General features: G+C 40.0%; 2 protein-coding genes across 2 annotated transcripts; one reads left to right on the plus strand and one right to left on the minus strand.

Moving 5' to 3' along the window:
• The first annotated feature begins 3,619 nt into the window (after window positions 1–3,619).
• bet1 (Bet1 golgi vesicular membrane trafficking protein) lies at window positions 3,620–6,196 on the plus strand. The gene is made up of 4 exons (XM_030788722.1): window positions 3,620–3,740; window positions 4,432–4,541; window positions 4,636–4,692; window positions 4,812–6,196. The coding sequence occupies exons 1-4, from the start codon at window positions 3,722–3,724 to the stop codon at window positions 4,965–4,967; spliced, it is 342 nt and encodes a 113-aa protein (XP_030644582.1). The 5' UTR covers window positions 3,620–3,721; the 3' UTR covers window positions 4,968–6,196.
• A 27-nt stretch (window positions 6,197–6,223) lies between these two features.
• On the minus strand, window positions 6,224–22,104 carry zgc:85777. Its single transcript, XM_030788720.1, has 9 exons — window positions 21,910–22,104; window positions 13,139–13,259; window positions 10,048–10,177; window positions 9,486–9,592; window positions 8,863–9,030; window positions 8,485–8,658; window positions 7,766–7,927; window positions 7,214–7,364; window positions 6,224–6,657 (listed from the first exon to the last, which is right to left on the minus strand). The coding sequence occupies exons 1-9, from the start codon at window positions 22,102–22,104 to the stop codon at window positions 6,567–6,569; spliced, it is 1,299 nt and encodes a 432-aa protein (XP_030644580.1). The 3' UTR covers window positions 6,224–6,566.
• Between the last annotated feature and the right edge of the window lie 605 nt (window positions 22,105–22,709).

Consider the following 22,709-nt stretch of genomic DNA (forward strand, 5'->3'; position numbering starts at 1 on the left):
AAGAGCTTTTAAAGACAGCTGATGGGGTCATGGAAGTACAAACATTTTAGCCAAGAACTAGATGTAACAGTGAAGTTAACAAATCATTTTCATATTTGGATTGGTCAGTTTTCACTTTGGGAAGTCCATGAGCCATTAAAGGTTAAATTTGGGAAATAATACAAGTGATTCTCACCTTAGACCCAGTGTTTTGAGTTGATTCTGGGATGTTTCTAAAAAAAGATGATACATAAATAATCTCATCCTGAATGGAGTGACTGGGGTGTTTTACTGTGATGTATGGGTTCTTTCAGGACATGTTAGGGCTGGTGAGGCCTCGTAGAGTGAGGACCCAAAAGCAGACCCAGTGGATAGACTGTAACTTAATAAATGTTTAATGAAATCGTTTTTTCCGAAAAACCAAAAGGCAAATTCACAATGGCGGTACCGGTGGACACAGGCAAAAGCAGTAGTCAAAATCAGGCAGAGAAAATCAGGTACAGAGAGTCAGAAAATCCAGGCAGAGGTTCCAAAAAACACTAGGCAAAAAAACACATTCCAAAAAACAGGCTGAGGTCAAAAAGCACGATACAGAGGCACCAGATCCAGAGGTAACAAAAACACAGGGCAAAATTGCAAACCCAGGAACAGGCTAAGTCAAGAGCAAAATAAGCGATGCAAACAACACAACAATCACGACTATGGCGAGTGCTTAAATGCAGTGGCTGATGAGGTGAGTGGCAGCAGGTGAGTGGGAACCAGGCAGGGAACAGGGTAAAACATGGACCGGAGCAACCTGGAACAGACAGACAAGACATGCAAGACAGGACACAAGGAAAACATGGACTAGGACATGGAAGAGCAGGGCTGGACCGTGACAGGACAGGGTTACAGCAAGCCAACAGTCTGATTACTAACAAAAAGTTCTCTGCATTTGCCTGACCATGAACCTCTCTATGTCCCTTGAACGCCAAGTCGCATGTATCTAGAGAGAGTGTCACATTTATCATACACTTCAGTACCTGCCTCCAAACGTCTACTGCATTGTGTACATTCTCTCTCCATTTCAGCATTTATTTCAGCTTCCACTGCTTACAGGCTGCACATGGATCAAAACGAATTGGAGCGAATTCATACCGCTCAGTTTTGGAGGAGAAATGCTTCCAGTCTTTCACTCCATTTACCCATGTGTTATCGCAGTAGGGGGTACTTTGACTGGCAAAAAGTCAGCAGGGCTCACAATACACACAATCTTATTTGTGGGAATAGCACAGCCAGCTGTGTGGCAATTTCATCCCAGCTTTAACTGTAGATAGGACCATCAGGTTTGCATGGTCCAATTTTAAGAACGCGCCTTTTAATATTGGTGTCGGTGAGGTTCTCAGGGAAACTGCCTCTATCAGTTGGTAAATGCTCATGACCATGAGGAGGCAGGCTGCTTCTACTGCAAGGCCACGCTGGTGATGACAGTAAAAAGGAGAAAGTTAGCTGGTCTCACGCAGGAGGGCAACTTTCTCCAACCGAGCAGCTTGCAGCTGATTTTCTCTTACGACATCCAAGAAATCGAGAGGGCGGGGAATCGGTTTAATTGCCATTTACGTCCCTGCAAATTTTGCCAACAGTACTTATTATGAGGGCTTTTTGATGGCAGTGGAGATAGAGGATGTGATGATGCACCACCAGTCAGGTCATATTCCCCTACTGCTTTTGCCGACTCTCTTGTTGCAGCAAAAGGAATGAGATCTAATTTTGGAGTTTTTGAAATTTATTGGCTCCATATTATGCTGTTGTTTCCTCTTCTGAGCACCAGTTTTCTGTTGATAAGTAGGCATTTTGAGAAGAACGTACCACAAACACACACTCTGTTGTCAAAACCAATATTTGAGCTCACTAGAGCAGATTTTGGCATTTCTTGATGAGGAGATAGCAGCATGACAACCTTCATTTTTTAGCTTTTATTCACTGTTCATTAATCTAAATTTTTGTAACTGTGTGTATGCTGAATAAAAACTGCTCATCTAACACAAATTTTGAGATTTCAGTATTTACAACTCACCAGGCCTGTGATATTTGTTAGAAATGGGTGGTATTTAAGGGTAATAGAATGCCCTCAAGAGAGTTCGGAGCCAATACTCACAGGCATTTTGCTATGCAATACCTAACATAAGACACTGTATATCCTGGTTTGGCTGCACCCCCAGCATTCCCTGGCATTCTGCCAGTGCCTGTCATCATCCAGTTTTCAATGCACACCTTCAGAGACAAAGCATAGAAAGTCTCATGAGATGCTGCACTGTTGGAGGAAAGGTGAATTCGTTTTGCAGAAGATCTTACTTCAGCAAGAGGCAAGTTAGAAAAGCACTGTGGCCACAGGGGGAAGAGAGAGGGGGAAGACAGTATACTCCAGGGCATGCCTTCATCAGGGTTGAAAAGTTGTCTGTCAACATCTGTGGGAGAGAAAGGCTGTCTGTCATCAGCAATGGCAGTATTATGTCAGATATTGGTTGATCTAACTTGACTTGTAGGCCGGCCTAACACAGGCCGTGTCTATTTTGACCAAATGTAGTATTGAAGACATTCAGTCTAGAAGTTGCTGGTGTACAATAGTTTGAGTTCCCTTCTGAGTCATGCCATCCACAGCACCAGTCCATGGGAGCATGACTAAGATTTCCTGTTAAGACTTGAGTATTTTTGCGGAAAAGAGAGTGAGGGTTGGGGTGGGGGGGTGCAGCGGAATTGGGGGGGGGGGGGGGGGGGGGGGGGGGCACTTCATCGAGGATGAGAAGCTGTCTGTCGACGTCGGTGAGGGAGAAGCATGTCCACAAATGCTCAGTTAATATAGAGTTATCATCTGAGGATGGTACCTCAGAGATTGGGAGAATGCCATTGATACTCTCTGTGCTAGTGTTTCTCTTGGCTGTCTTTGCCCACAGCCGTGGGGGGTGGGTTCTTTGGAGATAAATAAATCGCAGGCTTCCAGTAAATTATGGATTACTTGCGGAAGTAAGTGACGTGGCGCTGAATTCCCGGAGACTGCATATGCAGCAGGTGCACATCCATGGGGTTTTATCAGCAGCTGCACACCTACGAGTTGGAAGGCGTAGGACTTCGACATCAATGTCCCTGAATTTTTTTTTCCATTGTTGAAAACTGGTGTTCTACTTGTGACGTGGAAACATTATTTTGTGCATAAATTTCCCCTTTTATGTGCATAGCATAACCGGAATTACTTTTTTAAAATAGTGGTTGGTACCAGTTGTGATGTCGTGCGTCTTTGGGATTGTCCCCTAAACAGCTGTCTAGCGGTAAACGTTACAATACTTTGCATTCGTGGACATAGTTTACACCTATGCATTGGGCTTGCTACTCCCTAACTTTTGGTTCATGCTTGTGGTACTGAATTAAGCGTATGAAAAGACTTAAATAGAACGCGCTAACGAGTTGTCCGAAAACGTATTTTGTATGTGAATTTTAGAATACAAAATCATGTACAGAACTCCACGATACGATATGTTATTATACTTAAAGTTGTAGCTGGAGCATGATTTTCTCTACGTGGTTCACGCGAGAATTTTCACTCCTGTCAAACACAGATACCTATTCGGCTTCCGTAGGGGTGTCGTGGCGTTGAGTTCGAAGGTAGAAGTTGAGCAACTGTACAATCTAGAGAAGGAAATTGTATTTGCCAGAAGCGTTGAATCTGCTCGAAATTTATTAGGTGAATTTGCCAACAGACGTAAAGATGAGGCGTGCAGGTTTGGGTGAGTGTGTTTTTGAGCTTGTCACATAACATATCTTAGGTTTTAGGGAAGCGTCAAATTGAGTTGTAGCGGCTAGTTTAGCTTTAGCTAAACGTTATCACTACAGTTAGCCAGCCCCGTGACTTTTATGCTAGTTAATGAATCAAATCTACTCATTACAGCTGCTCATATATCAGCAGTAGACGTGTTTCGAACTGTTATTCAATCTGCTGTGTACTATGGTGTCAATTGTTAAATATGTTGCTTGCTGGATTAGACGATAGACTTTTAATTGTCCAATATATGCTAACTTTAGCTTGATATCTTCAGCCTGTTAATTTTGAGATGTATCTTAACTTTAACTACAAACACTGGCCTGGTGGGGTTCAGTAAATCGCCATAGCAAGTCTACGTACTGGGTCGGTCCATAAGGAGATTAGAGAACAGTACCATTGAGTTTAACTATATAGCTAACAGCTAAGAAGCTTTACTGTTTTCATTCAGTGATACCAAGTCAAAGGCTATATAACGCCCACTGAGGTTGTTCCCCGGCTCACACAGGCATTGCGCTACGTCATCATTAGCAACTAATATGACATAGGCCTACATTTTCGAACATATGGCATAGCATCTACAGTGTCAAACAAATCTCCCGCTTTAGACAGTGCCTGACAAGAAACTGAGGGATAACGTTTCTGCACTCTGTTTTCAGGAGAAGGAGCCCCCCAAGGAAACTATGTGGCAAGCGGATACAGCGTTTACGAAGAAGAGAATGAACACTTACAGGAGGGGTTGAGAGCGAAAGTGAACGCTCTGAAACATGTAGGTGACGCTTGAATCAACCCATTTTGCCAGTGACTGGCATCGCTAACATTCCTGTATTTTATCTTATTTCTCTCCTTGTTTTTCCCTCTAGCTATCCATTGACATTGGAAATGAAGTCAAGTACCAAAATAAAATGTTGGAAGGCATGGTAAGCCTACTTGGTGCTTATGTCTACAATATAGTTTGACATTTTTTATATAGAAGTATGTATGCTTATGTAAACGTTAGCCTTTCACATTAAGTGATGTTTCACTACCTTTGTTACAGGACTCTGATTTTGATTCAACTGGTGGTCTGCTTGGGGCCACTATGAACAGACTGAAATTAATATCAAGGGGAAGTCAGACTAAGATCTACTGCTACATGCTGCTCTTCGTCCTTTTTGTTTTCATTGTACTGTACTGGGTGATCAAACTCAGGTGATGTAGGGGAATGATTTGTTCCCACTCAAGTCTCTCACATGTGCCACCGGGTTTTGGATCTGAAGGCCAGGGTTCTAGCGATGATGACCACTGTGATGAAGTTAAGGATACAGTAGTGCAAGAGTGTCCTGTGTTGGACAGGAACGTAAAAAACAAAACATTGAACAACAACGTTATGTTTTCAGATGAAATGTGTCTTAAGCTTATAGAAGCAATGATTCCACACTGCCACAAGTTAGTTTTGTACTGTAGGATATGGATGTCAGTACTTTTCATTTCATTTTGAACCGCAGACTGATTTGATTGGTCTAGAGGCTGCTGTCTGTGTGCACAAAATTTGTAAACTCAAACAAATCTGATAGCGGTTAACCATGGAAATAAATGCTGTATATTGTTTATTTGGGCTAATATAATGGTAAATGCTGACTCCCTTTAGACCATATGTGGCATAAACATCCTTATTATCATGGAGGCCACACTCAGGCCACTGCGTAATCCCATGAAAGAACTGCATGGTCCAAAAGTTCAAACATCTTACAGCACCTAGTAACAGGCTTGTGTAATGGCTCAAATATGTTTAAGTCCGACAGTCTTTTTCTAACTGACAGATTAAAGGGAGATAACATTAGGCTTTAGAACTGGATGCTCAGTTATGCGGAAGATGATGGGTTAATTTATTTTGTAGAGGTTTGTGGAGAGCATCATATCTTTGCAGGTATTTTACTGTACGGCAGTGTATTTTTGAGTTTTCAGTGGTAATGCTTTGACATTCAGCTGACGACGCTCATCTTTTTCACAGCTTTATCCTTTTCATTTTTAGACTCTTTTGTTTATTCACCAAGTGTTCCAATATTTCATCTCAAGATACATGTCAGATGAACCATGACTCTTCTCTGAAAATATGGAATGGTAAGAGATACAGGGGTACTCCACAAAGCAGGATTTCTCAGTTAGCTGGACAACTAAAGTCAGGACTTTCTAATAGGAATGTTCTTTGACTGTTCTCCTATGGGGTAGTCTTGACTTCTAGCATTATTTACCCAGATAACTGGAAAACTTACTTTGCAGAATACCTCCAAGGTGTGCTTAGCAGAAGACCTCCCAATTGCTAAACTGTACTTTTATTTTTACAGTGTAAATAAGTTGCATGTTTTCTTAGGAAATTGGGATTGTAAGAAAGAGAAAATGTGCAATTTCAAGTGAATAAATCAATGTACATAGTTATATTGATGAAAGCCTGAAGACTTTATTCTGTTTATTTCCTTTGGGTATGAAGATGTGGACTTCTTGAGTAATAAGTAATGCAAACTCTACAAACTGTTTATGTCTTTGTAAGAATAATTACCAGAGAAAATCAAACTATACAATTAACTAAAATAGTTAAACATTAACTTACAATTATGATACAACAATGTGCTCTCAAACGTTTCACATGCAGTAAAACAGAGAATAGGAACTGTCAATGATACATTTACTGTCAATACCATCAAGCACTCTCTCTACCATGTGGCAGATTCATAAGGCCCACTAAGGTCGGCTGAAGTATGTTAAGTGCACTTGCAAGCTTTTCCTGATCCATGCACTATGGCTGTCAGTGAGGTCATTTCTTGGGTAAGGTGTCCATGTACTTGCATATGATTTGCAGCATCACTTCATCAGCTCCAGCTCCGATGGACAATAATCTGGCATCTCTGATCACAGGACACAGAATCCAGAGTCATACACAATATGAAATCATTGATTTTAATATTTCTACATTTTAATATTTTTCCTTTTGTTAATTGAATGTATGTGTGAATATGACTCTTTATCATCTGTTCCTTGCTCTCTTGGCTGTATCTCATCTTTGAAAGTTGTTGCTAGCCACGTTGTTCTGTTTGACAGGAAGAAACTGACTTTCACTGTGACATTCTCGAGGGAATAATATGAGGAAATGTCATGCCACAAATTCAAATCTAGGCCAATCCCACTGCCTGTTTGTGCCACATCACTAGGTGTCACTGCTGCTTAACAAGCATCAACTGACATTAACTTAGTGCAGGGCTTTGTGACTCTGACCCTCAGTTGCAAAAATCTTGAGGCCTCTAAGACCTAGAAGAGCAATTTCTGTATGTACACTTCAGACAATCATTTATTAAGACTAAGATCATCATGTTCTGTTCTTCAGAACATCTGAATTTTAGGGCATGTGTTGAGGAGCCCCAGACTAGCATATTCGTTTATTCAAATGGTCTGCACTAGACTCACCTGTAGAACCTGCTGACAAGGACGTCACTGGTGAAGCCCATCCCACCCCAGTACTGTAGGCAACTGTCCCCCAGTTCTCGAGCGAGACGTCCTGCTTTCAGTTTAGCCATGGATGCCAATTTGGTCACATCATTGCCCTTAATGTACAAAGCTGTTAGGAGGAAATTCAGAGTCACAAACATGTTGTGTCACCGAAATAAATATCTGAAGGAAATATTGCTAATTTCTAACTCCGCTTGTGTAATTATCAGTGGTGTTACAAGGTGCACAAACTTAACAGTGCCTTGAGACACTACAGACAATTTCACAAGCAAAGTAAGAGAGCAACAGCACTGATGAAATAATAAAATTCATGTGCAGAATGACCTGCAGGAACTTTAGCGTACTGTTCGGAGGGTAAAAGGGATGATGTCCGTTACTGTGTGGCTATCCAAGCAATCAGGTATGGCTGCGACTAAGTTAAGAATTCTCCAGAATTGTAATCAAATGGGTCATCATAAATAACAGACAGAAAAAAAATATGTCCATGATGAAATGACTGGCTGGACCCACCAGTGGCTCGGTGGAGCAGGGAACGCAGCATCTCCACTTCTGTTGCCAGCTCTGCTAGCCTAAAGTGCACCACTTGATGGTACAGCACTGGCTGATTGAAGATCTTCCTCTGTCTGGTGTACTTAATTGTCTCTTCGATAACCTTATCCATCATGGTCAGAACTATAGGAAACATACAGATGCAGTCATGAAGAAGCCAGAAAAAAAAAAACATGTCCCCTAAGAATGGAAAAAAGGGACACAGTTTCAATTCTTTGAAATGTATTAAAGAGAAAAAGAACTCTTTATATTGTTCAGAAGTGTGGAGGGCAGAGAGAGTCCTGATTTATAAAGGGGAGAGTACGAGAGGACAGAGATAAAACTCTCTGGAGAAAGTAATAAGTGTTCTGTCTTTGGGGTGAGATGAGGCTCACTGACGCCTCAATTACGCTCTCATATGGCCAATTTTTTTTTTTTTTTTTGTAAGATAAGATTCACAAGGTTTGACTGATTCTTGTAGCAGACTTATTAAAAAAAGGTCTTGTCCAGCTCATTCAAAAAAAGAAAAAAAAAGAAAGCAGGATGTCATCTGACACAGCTATTCCTTGCCTCCATTTGCTCACGAAGCAAGTCGTGTAATAACATAACTGTATTAATTATATTTATCGGTTATCCTGTTGTTATCAAAACATACCAGACCTTTCTGGAGCGGAGGAGGGCACAAGCTAAAACTCACTTACTGTTGGCCACCCCCCAAAGCCGTTCTTCCTGGAACTGCAGCATTTGGTATGTGAAGCCCATTCCCTCTTGGCCTATGATGTTTTTACATGGAACGCGCACGTCATCGAAGAACACCTCTGCAGTATCCGAGGACCTCATCCCCATCTTATCAATCTTGCGCGCAATATGAATTCCTGAAAATGTACAAGATGACGTGAGGGTAGACTAATTGGATCAACAGGATGTCTTATTGTCAACAAATGGCAACCACTACAGTTATTGTCATAGGAACAAACAATTCATAAATAAACTTTCAAACATTACTGTAATCTGCTTACACATAATGACATCAACAAGGAGAGTGTTTATTGACTGCTCTGAAGTTCACATGTTCCTACCAGGTAGGTTCATGGGTAAGCAGATGAGGGACTTGTTCTTGTGTGGAGCCCCATCGCTGGTGTTGGCGAGGAGACACATCCAGTCTGCCTGGGTGCCATTGGTTGTCCACATTTTCCCTCCATTTATGACAAATTCATCTCCCCTACGCACAGCTTTGGTCTTGATGCCTGAAGTTAGAAAAGCGGCTTTTTATTATTGTGGTCTAGACTTAACCCATCTGTCTGGGATTTCTGTGGCCTCCAGGAACCCTAATAACCCTCTGTCTAAAGTGAAAACAAGATGCTAAATACCAGGATTTTCCAAGGTCACTTATGACAGCCCCCTTAGACACAAGTTCCTCCTAGAATCATTCTGCCTCAGACAACTGAGGATAAATAACTAAATAAGCCCGGACAGAAGGAGGGGAATTCACTATTTGTTTAGTATGAAACATAAAAAGTCAAGTCTCTCTATTCATCCTTGTACCGTGAACAAACGTAACTGAGCCATTTTAATCTGGTAAATCTTACTGAGATAGACATGATTTTTATCATTCGCCTTTTGAGTGGCGGTTCTGACCGAGCCCTGGGCAAAGAGAATGAGTTATGTCTGAGAAGCCTTATTTCACAAAAACATGACTTACTTGCAACATCAGAGCCTGCACCAACCTCACTGACACCCAAGCAGGCCACTTTGTCTCCCATTATGGAGGGAAGCAGAAACTCTTTCTTCAGCTCAGCGGAGCCAAACCTAAAGAGTCGAACAAAGCTCACACCTACATCTGTCATGGAAATGACAACATCCAGTGTCAAGTGTCTGACATAATCCATTAGTCAGACCAGATTAATTGGATTGATTAAACATTTACAAGAATCAGGGAAGGCGTCTTGAGAATTTCGTTATACTGTAGTACAGAGAAGTACAATACTTCCTTGAGTAGTACAATACTTCCTTGAGAACATCATTCAACACTGTCTCCCCTGGTATGTATAATAGTTTTATTGTATAGTAAATTCCAATTGCAACTCCTTCTACTGCAACATAAAAACTCTTTTCTAGTTTCCTGTTCAATATAGTCCAAACATACAAGCAAAATGTGCTGTAAAAGAAAAAAAGAAAAAAGAAAACTCCTCGTAAACTGACTGCTGTTATTGAGTCATCCGTTGCTGTGTCTTTAACTTTTTGTAGAGGAAGGTCATAGGTACCTGGCCAGTGCTGGGGTTGCCATATCAGTCTGCACTCCGACGGCCATGGGAATACCTCCGCAGTTGATGTTTCCCAGTTCCTCGGCCACGGCCACACTATAGCTGAAGTCAAGGCCCAGGCCTCCATACTCTGCCCACACAGACATAAAAACATCCGTCACGTCTCCACCTAAGAGAGATGCAGGGCTGCTTTCCTTTCCGACCCTGTTTGAAAACCCCTTCTCTGGTACGCACAGATCACACTTCAGAGGCACTGGCATGACATTTATTCAGTTTTGATGACAACTAACATATAGTGTCTGTTTACCCCTTCTACCTCAGACCTGGTTTAGACTTCCAGACAGGTCCTTTGCTGTGAATATATTGAGATTTGAGTCCTCAAATAAACCTGCTTAACTCAGTGGTAGCTTGAGGAGATTGATGGAGACAACTGTTTCAAATGGCCCTGATAACTTTTTTTTTTTTTTTTTTTTTACTGACTAACTGATGCTGAAATCACGAAATTATTCTCTTTTGTAAAACAGATTTTTCTGCTGTTGATGTTGGTCTTCAGTCAGCCTTTACCAGATGCTGCAAAAGAGCCTGACTGTGGAAAAACAAAAAAGTTACAAAAATGACAAAAAGGATAAATCTTAGCATTGCACTGAACTGACCACATTCTTTTTTTCTAGACACAAACTAAACATATACAGAGACTAAATTTCACTACGAATGGGGTATTTTCTGTTCCAAATTAAGAGGTGAATTAGGGTTAATCTGTGTTGTGGAAAACTGCCCTTAAGTGATGAAAACATGTGAGAGTTAGGAGGTGTGTTCCATGGCAGTTTCCTCCAATCAGAAAAGGTCAGTGCCACTTGTCATGGATCTGTCAGATATGCATGGGCTAGAGGAAAGATTTGAACTGAGTAAAGTAAGCAAAGATACACAGGATCACAGGAAACAGATGTGGCTACAAAGAGATGAGTCTACAGAAGAATGTGATTCCAAGAGTTGAGAAACACACAGAGGAGGAGAGAATTATGCATTTAGTAAATGTACAGAAAACTACCACATAGATGACTCTAAAGGGAAAGCAAACAGAATGGCTGACACACCACACCATGCCTACAGTATGTAACCAAAGGTGTGGTATTTGTGCATTTGATTGCTGCCTTTCTATCGAGTATCAATGAGACATCAAAGGCATGCACAGAAGAATGACATCATTACAAATTTTCATTGACCACGGGGTTGGGGATGGAGGCTGTCAGAATTAGTCACGCTTCTAGGAAAATTTCGATAAAAATTCAAATGCATGCCACTACACAGGTCATCCCAAATACCCTACTAGACTAAAAAGGATTGGGTATCCACCTACCATAAAGAACAAGAAATAAATTAAAATCAGTTTCTTACACTTGCCTAATCAGAACCCGACGTTCTCTAGTTAAGATCAATTTTAAGCTTTAGACTTTTCTGTTAAGACGCACGTAATGGTAATTGAATTCTGTGAAAAGCACTTTTAAGAGAACTGTCTTTCAAAACAAGTTTCTCTGCCAATCTGCATCACTAAAAAACTGGACTGTGGTTGCAATAACACACAGTGTAGAGAAAGGGAGAAGGTCACTGATACTATGTCCGTATGTGATGGTGCCTGGGCGCAAAGTGTTTCCTCCCTTTGTAAACTTGGCTGCAGTTAATCGCCCCCCCCCCCTTCTTTTTTTCCCCTTGTGGAGGAATGGAAGGCCAAGACTAATGCATTACACTTGTGTGTGTGTGTAAAGATGAGGATAAATTTAAGAATTTGAGCTTTAGCACATCTGTTACACAATCAGGATCAAAGGCGTAACTAGAGAGAAAGCACCTTGTGCACCCTACTGCGCTTCAGTAAATTCCATTGGATTGCAAAGTTTGAAAAAGCTTAGAAGATAAAGAAAATGTGTTATCTACGGTTAAGTTCCTGGTTTTCCTTGCAGAGGATGACTTCTCTTGAACAGTCTTTTCTATGGAAGGGCTGCAATACAGCAGAACAAGGAAGTAGATCCCACATTCTCAGTGTTACGCATGTATTAACATGAAGGGTTTTTTTCCGCACTGTAGTGTTAGTGGGAACACTACAGTGCTGTAAAATGTTTTGATTTGAAATCATTTAACTGTTTCCACACTCCCAGCTAAATGTATATCCTCAAAAGACTTTATCCAAAATCAGGCACCAGATGGGGCAGGTACACCTTACTCATTAAAAGACAGCGAAAACCCCAAGACCTAATGGTAAAAAAAGATATCATATTTAAACCGACACCCTCTCCCATGAGCATCAACTGCCGCATCTATCATCTTGCCGTTAGGCAATGTTCCATTTGATAATCTTGTGTCTGGGACAGCCCTAGTCCTCTCCTTTAATCCAGCTCTGCTAATGCAAAAAGTCTCCCTATGTCAGCACTTTCTAATGCATGAGCCTGTCTCCTTTGACCTTTAAGAAGCCCTACTGCTTCCTGTCCCCAACCCACCAATGTCCACTACATTGACCAGCACTCTCCTCTGCATCGAATTCTCTATATACATTAGACTTACACAAACAAAACTATGTCACTTACACAAGATAGTTTAAATATTGCCACTTCTTGTGCAAAGTCTGAGCAAAAATCTACGTTGGCCTACATTCGCCCAACTGAGCTGTTACTAGCAGACAAGGTCATTTCTATGTTTCAATCCAGAGACATACATCTTCTCACAGCTACAGCTGTAATGTCTTTCATCTTACATTTGATTTTAAAAGTGTGATTTGTGCACAGAGCCATTAACTCTGATGGTTGTACAATTATTGTTTCTGTCTCTTTTAGAAGAAAAGATGCTTCTTCACTTGGCATTGCAAAACGTGCCCGGTTCTTGCTACAGTTTTTTCTTTGGTAAGACCTCGATTTTGATTAACAAACTCTATTAACTTCTCTAAAAGCAAAAAGCACTGGCAACTATTACAGAGGGCACTAAGTAACAGACATGCCTAAAACACTGCAATAACTGAATTTGCAGGCCTGAAAACATTCAAAATCTTCTGACATTACTCCAGAAAATGATAAAGGAACGTGTTTCTGGAGAGTGGCCTCCTTACCCACTGGTTTGTTGACTCCGAGAAAGCCTGCGTTTCCGAGGACCTTGAAGACTCTATGGGCAGGGAACTGACCTTCTTCTTCCCATTTGTCCACGTAGGGGTTAATCTCTTGCTCAATTATCTGCCAGAAAAACATACGCAGTACACGTTCAAATACCCCGCACCAAGAATGAACAGGATTAAAAAAACGCAAATGTGGGAACGACATGTGTAAACGTATCTGAGCTGGTGTGGGTGTAATGTTTTTAACACTGTTAAACAATTAATGAAGAGGCTGATCCAAACAGGATGGCTGAGCGTTAAACAAAACATTACAGAGGAGGAGAGAGAGAGAGAGAGAGAGAGAGAGAGAGAGAGAGATCTATTTTATGGGATATGCACAACTACACTATTTGATGGGGTTTCTGTAAAGTACATTGTCATTCAGTGTTGAATATACTTTCTGTGGCTTGGAAAAGGCTCGTAGTCTCATACACAGTCACACATATGTACACACTCATGCATACATACACTCATTCACTCAGTCATTTTGCGTCACTCTGACAGAATCACTGATTCATACTCAAACAAAAGAAAAAAAAAAACCTCACTGACTCTCTCTCTCTCACACCCTACATCGTCACTGTCACATTCTTGTCTATAGTAGTAACATCGCTATCAAGAAATGCGGTGGCATAATTTATTTACATATGAGCCCTAACCAGCAGCTGGAAAAACACTCCAGATGGAGGCAAAGAACACCGTGAGAGAAAAGTAGAGTTACGACGCAGTTAAAAAAAAAAAAAACAACACTATGAGAAATAAAAACTTCAAAACGAAACAAAAACATCGACCTATTCAAGCTTCAAGAGAGGTGTAAAGGGGATGTGAACGGAACAGCCTGTTTTCTGACTGAATACAGATGGTGTGGTCCTATATTGTTTCCACTGCTTTCTCTCAATTCTATTTCAAAAAAAGGAGCATGAGTTCCTGACATGTTCACAATTTTAATAGCATTTAGAATCCTGACCTTTAATGAACCAAAACATTTCTTGCTATTTAGTAGCTGCTGAGAGGTATGATAGTATCCCAGCAGAGGGCAGAGAGAATTTGAAGTATTAATTTAGCTATAATTATATGATTCAGAGGGGAGGGATGTGTGGACCTCCGCAATGCACTGGCCACTATTAGGAGAAAAGACATTTCCAGCTGGGTTTTGCATAATGGGAATAATTGCTTTAATTCAACTTCTTCTTAATGCAGTCAACTTTTTCATTAGTGAAAATTGGTGTTTTCATCTATCAGTTAATCTGGTGTTTAATTTTAAGTGCCTGTGGAGAGAGAGAAACTCTCTTTCTTCTTGCGTTGAAGACAAAGCTTTAGAAAATGAAAAAACACAGCAAAAAAGGGATGGGTACACAGTTCTCTTCCAAAGCACACAAAGAGGGGTTCTTTCTATAGCCAAAGAAAATGTAGTGTCTGTGAACCGACGTGTACAGAATAAAAGTTAAAATTGTCCCGGTCAGTTCAGGGAACTGACAAAGTGATGATAATGACTAATGAGTTAATAGTAAATTCCCTGTGGACTTTGGCTTCCTCTGAGCTTTCACATTCTAACATTTTGTATGGCCTTACTGCTCTTTCTCACCCAATGCTATAAATCCATATTTTCCAACGTTCACTCAGTGAAGGGAACAAGGGAGGAAGGGAGGTGCCCAGAAGTTTGGAAGGGAAATATTGCAGTCTGTTGGGGCTCTAAATCTTTACTGATGCATTCCAGAACAATCTTAAAATGGAAATGTGACTTTTTTTTTCTTTGGGCGTCAAGACCACAGACTTCTCCTTAATTTTAACACAATGTGTTCGCACAGGATGATGTGTTTTGAGGATTGGGACCTGTCAATACGTCTAGTGCTCTGTCCTTTTCAGTTTTTTTCTTCTGCAGAAAACACCACATACAGGGACTTGCACAGAAACTGAGCCTCAACTCACTTATTAGTTTAAGTCATGATTTCACAACTGCACACTCCAAGGAACCCAAAACATGTTTTGCATGTATTGTCCTGAACACTATCAAGATGCAGCATGACTTTTTTTTGCCTTGTGGCCTGGCTTTACGTAACACAGTTCAGATTAAAGCCATCAATCATCAAGCCATTACTTGGCTGAATTACTTCTGTATTCTTTTTTTATACCATTAGTCTACTAACAAAGGAGAAAAAAAGCTGCCTTGCAGTATTTGAGAAAAGGGTTGATTTTTACCAGCACTGGTTTGCAAATATGCCAATATTCAACAAAATGACTGATTAATCTGACTCATTAAATGTGTACTGACTGTGCCTGAAACAAAAAGTTTTAAAATTAACAGATCACCCAAAAGGTACAATAAGAAATGACTGGGAAAAGCTGAATGTGGTACGTAACATAACCTAGTACTCATGATCAGAAATGAAGTTAAGGATGTGTGACCAAGTCACTCAAGGATTTTTTTTTTTAATCTCACTGTACATCCTTTGGCGATTCTGCAGCCTAAAACAAAGTCCCGAAGGTTGATGCTAGTGTATTGTTCTTACTGATGTTTTCTTTTCTTAGCACTTCATATCCTTCCTCAAATCCCTTTTTTTACCCATTTGTCCCCTGGAGGGATTGTACCAGAATACCACATCCTTTCGTATTCCCCTAAACATTTTCTCACTTTTTCCACATGTTTTTTGAGTGTTCTGTGAAGAGCAAAAGCCAGATCATTAAAAAGTAATAGGTGCAGATATTTTTTTAAACGATCCCAACATATACAGTCGAAGTCGGAAGTTTACATAGACCTTAGCCAAATACATTCAAACTCAGTTTTTCACAATTCCTGACATTGATCTTAGTTAACATTCCCTGTCTTAGGTGAGTTAGGATCACTACTTTATTTTAAGAATGTGAAATGTCAGAATAATTGCAGAGAGAATGATTTATTTCAGCTTTTATTTCGTTCATCACATTCCCAGTGGGTCAGAAGTTTACGTACACTTAGTTAGTATTTGGTAGCATTGCCTTTAAATTGTTGAACTTGGGTCAAACGTTTCGGGTAGTCTTCCACAGGCTTCTCACAATAAGTTACTGGAATTTTGCCCCGTTCCTCCTGACAGAGCTGGTATAACTGAGTCAGGTTTGTAGGCTTCCTTGCTCGCACACACTTTTTCAGCTCTGCCCACACATTTTCTGTTGGATTGAGATCAGGGCTTTGTGATGGCCACTGCGATGCCTCGACCTTGTTGTCCTTAAGCCATTTTGTCACAACTTTGAAAGTATGCTTGGGGTCATCGTCCATTTGGAAGACCCATTTTCGACTAAGCTTGAACTTCCGGGCTGATATCTTGAGATGTTGCTTCAATACATCCACATAATTTTCCTTCCTTCCTCATGATACCCTATATTATGTGAAGTGCACCAGTCCCCCCTGCAGCAAAGCACCCACACAACATGATGCTGCCACCCACGAGCTTCACGGTTGGGATGGTGTTCTTCAACTTGCAAGCCTCCCCATTTTTCCTCCAAACATAACAATGGTCATTATGGTCAAACAGTTCAATTTTTGTTTCATCAGACCAGAGGACATTTCTCCAAAAAGTAACATCTTTGTCCCCATGTGCAGTTGCGAACCATAGTCTGGATTTTTTATGGCGGTTTAGGAGCAGTGGCTTCTTCCTTGCTTAGTGGCCTTTCAGGTTATGTCGACAGGACTTCCTTTGCTGTGGATATAAATGCTTTTGTACCTGTCTTCTCCAGCATCTTCACAAGGTCCTTTGCTGTTGTTCTGGGATTGATTTATACTTTTCGCGCGAAAGTACGTTCATCTCTAGGAGACAGAGCGCGTCTCCTTCCTGAGCGCTATGACGGCTGTGTGGTCCCGTGGTGTTTATAATTGCGTACTATTGTTTGTACAGATGAACGTTGTACCTTCAGGTGTTTGGAAATTGCTCCCAAGGATAAACCAGACTTGTGGAGGTCCGCAATTTTTTTTTGAGGTCTGAGGTTTTTTTCTGAGGTCTTTCTAAGGCTGATTTCTTCTTGATTTTCCCATGATGTAAAGCGAGGAGGCACTGAGTTTGAAGGTAGGCCTTAAAATACATCTACATGTACACCTCCACTTGACTCAAATTATGTCAATTAGCCTATCAGAAACTTCTAAAGCCATGACATCATTTTCTGGAATTTTCCAGGCTATTCAAAGGCACAGTCAACTTAGTTTATGTAAACGTCTGACCCACTGGAATTGTGATATAGTGAATCATAAGTGAAATAATCTGTAGACAAAAATTACTTGTGTCATGCACAAAGTAGATGCCCTAACTAACTTGCCAAAACTATAGTTTGTTAACATTAAATCTGTGGAGTAGTGAGAAAATGAGTTTTAATGACTTCAACCTAAGCATATGTAAACTTCCAACTTCAACTGTATGTATACATATTGCTTTTGGATGTTTTCAGGGGGGCTAAAACACGGTCTTACACATTCATATATTTTTTGTAGAGGACATGATACATAATCGATGGGACACAGTTTGGGTTGAAATTTGTTCACCACAGACATGATCTTTGGTGGCTATATATCTACAGTTCTGTCATTCTGAACTTATGGATTGTATACTAACCTTAAAATAAAATGGACATTTTCCATCTTTCTTCCATCTTTCTAACAGAACTTCTAGACATACAACACAAAAAATGACTGTTTAACTACATTGTAAGTTACAGGTCCCTTAAAAAGTGTTCGTTTGTTTATATGATTAACAAATGATTACCAATGTCATTTCGAGATAGTATTATTTCTCTTTACTGAACTGTGTTGCATTTGTTATATGCACACATTCTTGTAATTTGTGGATACCTGTACTTTTCGCTCTCTGCCCGACGTCAGAGAATATTAATGTCAAATGCGCTCCTCTGATTTGCAAGGTTCTGCCGTTTAAATGGTCGCGAAACATTGTCTGAAGCTTGTGTGCTTTAGTGAAAGATCACAGTGTGAAATTGAAACAAGGATGGCAATTATCTGAATACGCATTGGAAAACCAATCCCTCAACGTGTTTTAAATTGTAGCTTTGATGTGTTATGAAATTCGAATTTAAAAACGGAGGTTATTGATATCTATCTCAATTTCTGAGAATAAATTTTTAGGTTAGAAAAACAGGATCTTTTATCTGTATAATGCATCAGTGTTGAGTGCAATGCACAATAAAGTTTAGCACTCAGGCCTAAACTAGTTTGCAAAAAATTGTGAGTTATGGACAGATTTCTAAGGGATGGCTCTAATGTCAGGTCTGTCATATAATAGACTAGGCTACTAGGCCTACACTAACGTGGCAAAACAAATGAATGTTTTTAAAAAATAGATGCAAGCAAATATGACTAATTCCATTTTTAAGTCAGTTAGGCTTACTAATGATGGCCAGGTTTCACAGAATTTACAAAAAAACAGCCGCTATATCTAAACACAATAAGAGCACTTAATGGAGAAATAATTATGCATTTTCAAATTTACTCGGGTTACTGTGGACAACCCACTTTGTTGGCTGAACTTTCTGTCTTAGGCTACTGTAGAATTATGGTAACAACAACGTTAAAATATCGTTGGTATCACCCATAGCCTACTTCACCATTGCGAAAGGTATATATACAGTAATTGAAATAAAGGTATGGAGAAGGCGCGCCTGTCTCAAAAGGAAAGATGCACTTCTGTTGTAGAATGGCGTATCCACTGAATCAACAGAACGACCGAGATGATGGTAGCATCCGAATAGTCAAAAAAATGATGTCCTAGGTCCTTTCCCAAGCACTTCTCCTTGACCTCTATGGAAAACGTCATGAGGTCAAGGAAAGATGTGAAGGAGAATTCATAAGGACTTCAGACGGAAAAGACAACCGCGGTGCTAAGAGAATCTGACTGCATTTACATTAGACTATGTAACGGTGGATGTTATTGACGTGGGTCTGCCACTTAGATACTTCCGGGTCACTTCACTCAGTTAGGAATCTTCCCAAGCAAAAAAGACTATTCGACTGCACCCCATGAGTTAAGTCTTAACCCCAGTTAAGTCTAGGGTGTCTTTGGGTAGATTCGTCTACTGTATTGTACTTTCGAACTTGAGCTTTCGAGCTCGGGTTTTCGAACTTGAGCTGTGCGAGTTTGAACTCGAGCTTTTGAACTCAGGTTTTCAAGTCGAGACATTACAGCGGTTTAACTTAATTCAGATCCTTTCGCTTGTAATACAAAGGTTAAAAATAATTACTTCACTGACATAAATGTGAAAATTTGTGAATTTAGTAAGATAATTAGTCTATTTTCCTAAGAGGTGGACGTTACTGTGCCCAGTTTTTTTGGGCGCATCGGTTTACAGTTTCTTGCTCTTTGTTGATTGTTATTAGCCCGTTGCTGTGCGCGCTGCACAGTGATACTAAAGGTTCCGACTGATTGCGTGCAGTTGGGGGCAGCTGAAGTGGTATGAATGACTCAATAAAAAGAGTCGTTCAAAAAAAAAATAAAAAAACGACTCGCTTGCAAACTGCAAACCAATTTGACATAGCAGTCATTCAGTTTGTGGTGGACATCATTATCATGGACATTATTTCAGTCAGCCAGAATTATATGTTATTATTATGTTAACAGGCTGGCTAGCTAATACTACTGGTTTAATAAATTTTTGCTGCCACTGTCAGAACTGGTGTCACGTTCATGCGCATGCGCACTGTAACGGACGTTAAATGCATTTTGATGCAAGCACAGACAGTCTGACTAACGTTAGTTTACAGTCCTCTCCTCTGCGTCGACAGAAAAAGCAGCTAAAAAGTAATGTCGCAGAAAGGACATATCCTTCTGTTTATCTAAGTTATTTTATTTTAATTGTAGTTGACTGTTGTTCTTACAACAGAGTTTTATGGCAACGTTGAGGGAAAAAAAGTCTGAGATTTCCAGAATAAGGTCGTAATGTTGCAAGAATAAAGGCGTAATATTACGGGAATGAAGTTGCAAGTCTATGAGAAAAGGTCAGAATATTACGAGAATAAAGTCGTAATTTTAGGCTGCATTTTATTTTAGAGGGGGGATATCAGAAGAGCAGCCTGCCGCCTGCATTAAAATGAGGAATGAAACTGTAAACCTGTGTTTGTTCAACAAGCAAAACTGCATCAAACGTTTAATGATAACATTAAGTATAGTTTACCTGCTGACTGATGTGTGTGGCACCATGCCTGAGACAAACAGCAGTTGCCAGAAGCAGGCTCAGGCTGCCATTTTCTGTCCTCTCACTGGTAATATACTTTATTGGTTGCTGGTAATACATTTTCCTAAAAATTATGGGGTTTTTTCCCTCGAGCTTTTAACGATTTTATTCTCGTGACATTATGATTTTTTTTTCTCGTAAAATTATGACTTTATTCTTGTAATGTTACCACTTTTCTTGAAATATTATGACTTTATTCTCATTATATTATGACTTTTTTCCAATTACGACCTTATTCTCGAAATCTCAGAATTTTTTTTTTCTCAGTGTGACCCTGATACGCCATCGTATGTTCTGCACTTTTGCACGTTGCAAATTTTTTAAACCAAAAGCAATTAAAGTGCTTAACTTGTTTACAGTAAATGTACTGTCTGCTAGTTTATTTAGTTACTTTTCAGTACACCATGTTCAGTATGCCACTTAGTACTGTATCACTTTGAATATTTAAGTGCAAATTAACACCAGATCACTCTTGTGAGTTTGCTACCTTTTAAGATTAAAAACCATAGGAGGGTAAAAACATGCCAGGCTGACACTGGTATGATGTAAGCAATACAGCTACAACTAATAAAATTGATAATGGGTGTTTTAGATTTACAGTAGGTGTGCGAATGATATAGCATTGAGAATAGTCAATAGTATTGGCAAAGCCGGGGCGGTGGGGGGGCCCCCCAATCAGATTCTGCTTAGGGCCCCATAAAGGCTTGGGCCAGCCCTGGGAATAATTGTCAATATTTTAAGTTTTTCTTTCTTTCCTTTTTTTTTTAATTTCATGGGTTATTTCGGCAATACGGGTGGAATACGTCGACGGCCGTCATGCCATCTTAAAATATCGCAAACTACGCTGCAAATTTTAAGAAACAAGTAGGTACAAAAATGCTTCTTTCTCCTACACGGGCGTAGGAGTGTTTACTTTAAGTACTATGCCTTAAGTGTCTACCGGTGTTGAGTCCAAATTTCGCTCCCTAAATCATAGGGGACGGTGCTCTAGAGTTGCAAAAATAACAGAACTGCTAGTTCTAATTCCATAGCAAGCTGTAATTAGTTTATTATTCTCGAAGTATTGATAGAAAACGTTTGCCCTTCTAGTCAAAAGTGTGTCACGTAATCACGTGACAATTACGACGTCCTTAGAGGTTTCAAAACATTCACGATTCACAAGCAGGTCATTTGTAACAATTTAACAGTAAATACGGCCCTTTCTTCAAACCGAGTAATGTTTAAATCATAAAAAGTATCCCAGGTGTGTGAAATACTCTGAAATCGGTGCAAATATTATCATGCTTCTGTGGTATTCAAACCAATAGCCTACATCTACTGATTCGAGTTGAGTGCTTTGCTAGTCATGCTAAGCTAGTACAAATGACCTCTCAGCTACATGGAGAACAAGAATAACTTGGGTAAAGTTTTTTTTTTTTTTTTTTACATTGCACAGGTTCCGCCGGTGCCCGGACTTAACAAACATACATAGTGAGAATGAACTGAACATGATAAGTATGAACATGACGTTTAAACGTCAACTGTACCTTTCTGAGAGATTCCTTCAAAGCAAAATGTTCCTGTGTGTACAGAATATGATCTGTTGTTTCGCTAGTGCTGCTGCACTTCGGCTTTGATGATGCATTTTCTGAGAGATGTCGTCTGTTGCACACTGCAGTTGTTTTGAGAAAATTACGATAAATCACAAAATGAAAGCGCAAGTGGTTCAAGCGCAAGGCCATTCTTCAACTGTGTAATAATACGCATGCGCATGGAAATCTAGAGTAGAGGTCACTGAGAGCGCAAACAGTACATTAAGCTTCATTTTATAGCTCTGACAGAAAGCTGTGAAAATCAACTTGAGGAAAACTCCAAGTTTTGACCTTTTAAGAACGAATTGCTTACTTATAGGCTATCTGTATCTGTTCATTTATCAGTAATTTATTTAAGTAAAAAGATGGCTGGCCAAATAATGCTGTTCACATCCAGTCAGTCTATACCACTAAGGTGTCGCTAATAGTTCTTCAATGTCATGTCATTTCATAGTATAACATATTGATATTGCTCTAAACAATCCTATTACGTCAAAATGCTTTTGTCCACTGGGGAAACAGATGGTCCTCAATCAGAGATTCAAAAAAAAAAAAAAAAATAGGGACAAAGTCCATCAAACAAACCTCTGACAATTATTGCACAAAATTACTCTGATTTATTTCACCATTTCAGAGAGGAATACACAACAGTATTTCAGTGTCCAGATCCTGGAGCACTCATTTACAACATGGAATAGCCATACAAATTTATTGATATATCTATCCTTGTTTGATTTTCCCCAGTCTCAGGGCAG

Source organism: Chanos chanos, chromosome 12, assembly GCF_902362185.1.
Source record: "Chanos chanos chromosome 12, fChaCha1.1, whole genome shotgun sequence".
Lineage (NCBI taxonomy): Eukaryota > Metazoa > Chordata > Actinopteri > Gonorynchiformes > Chanidae > Chanos > Chanos chanos.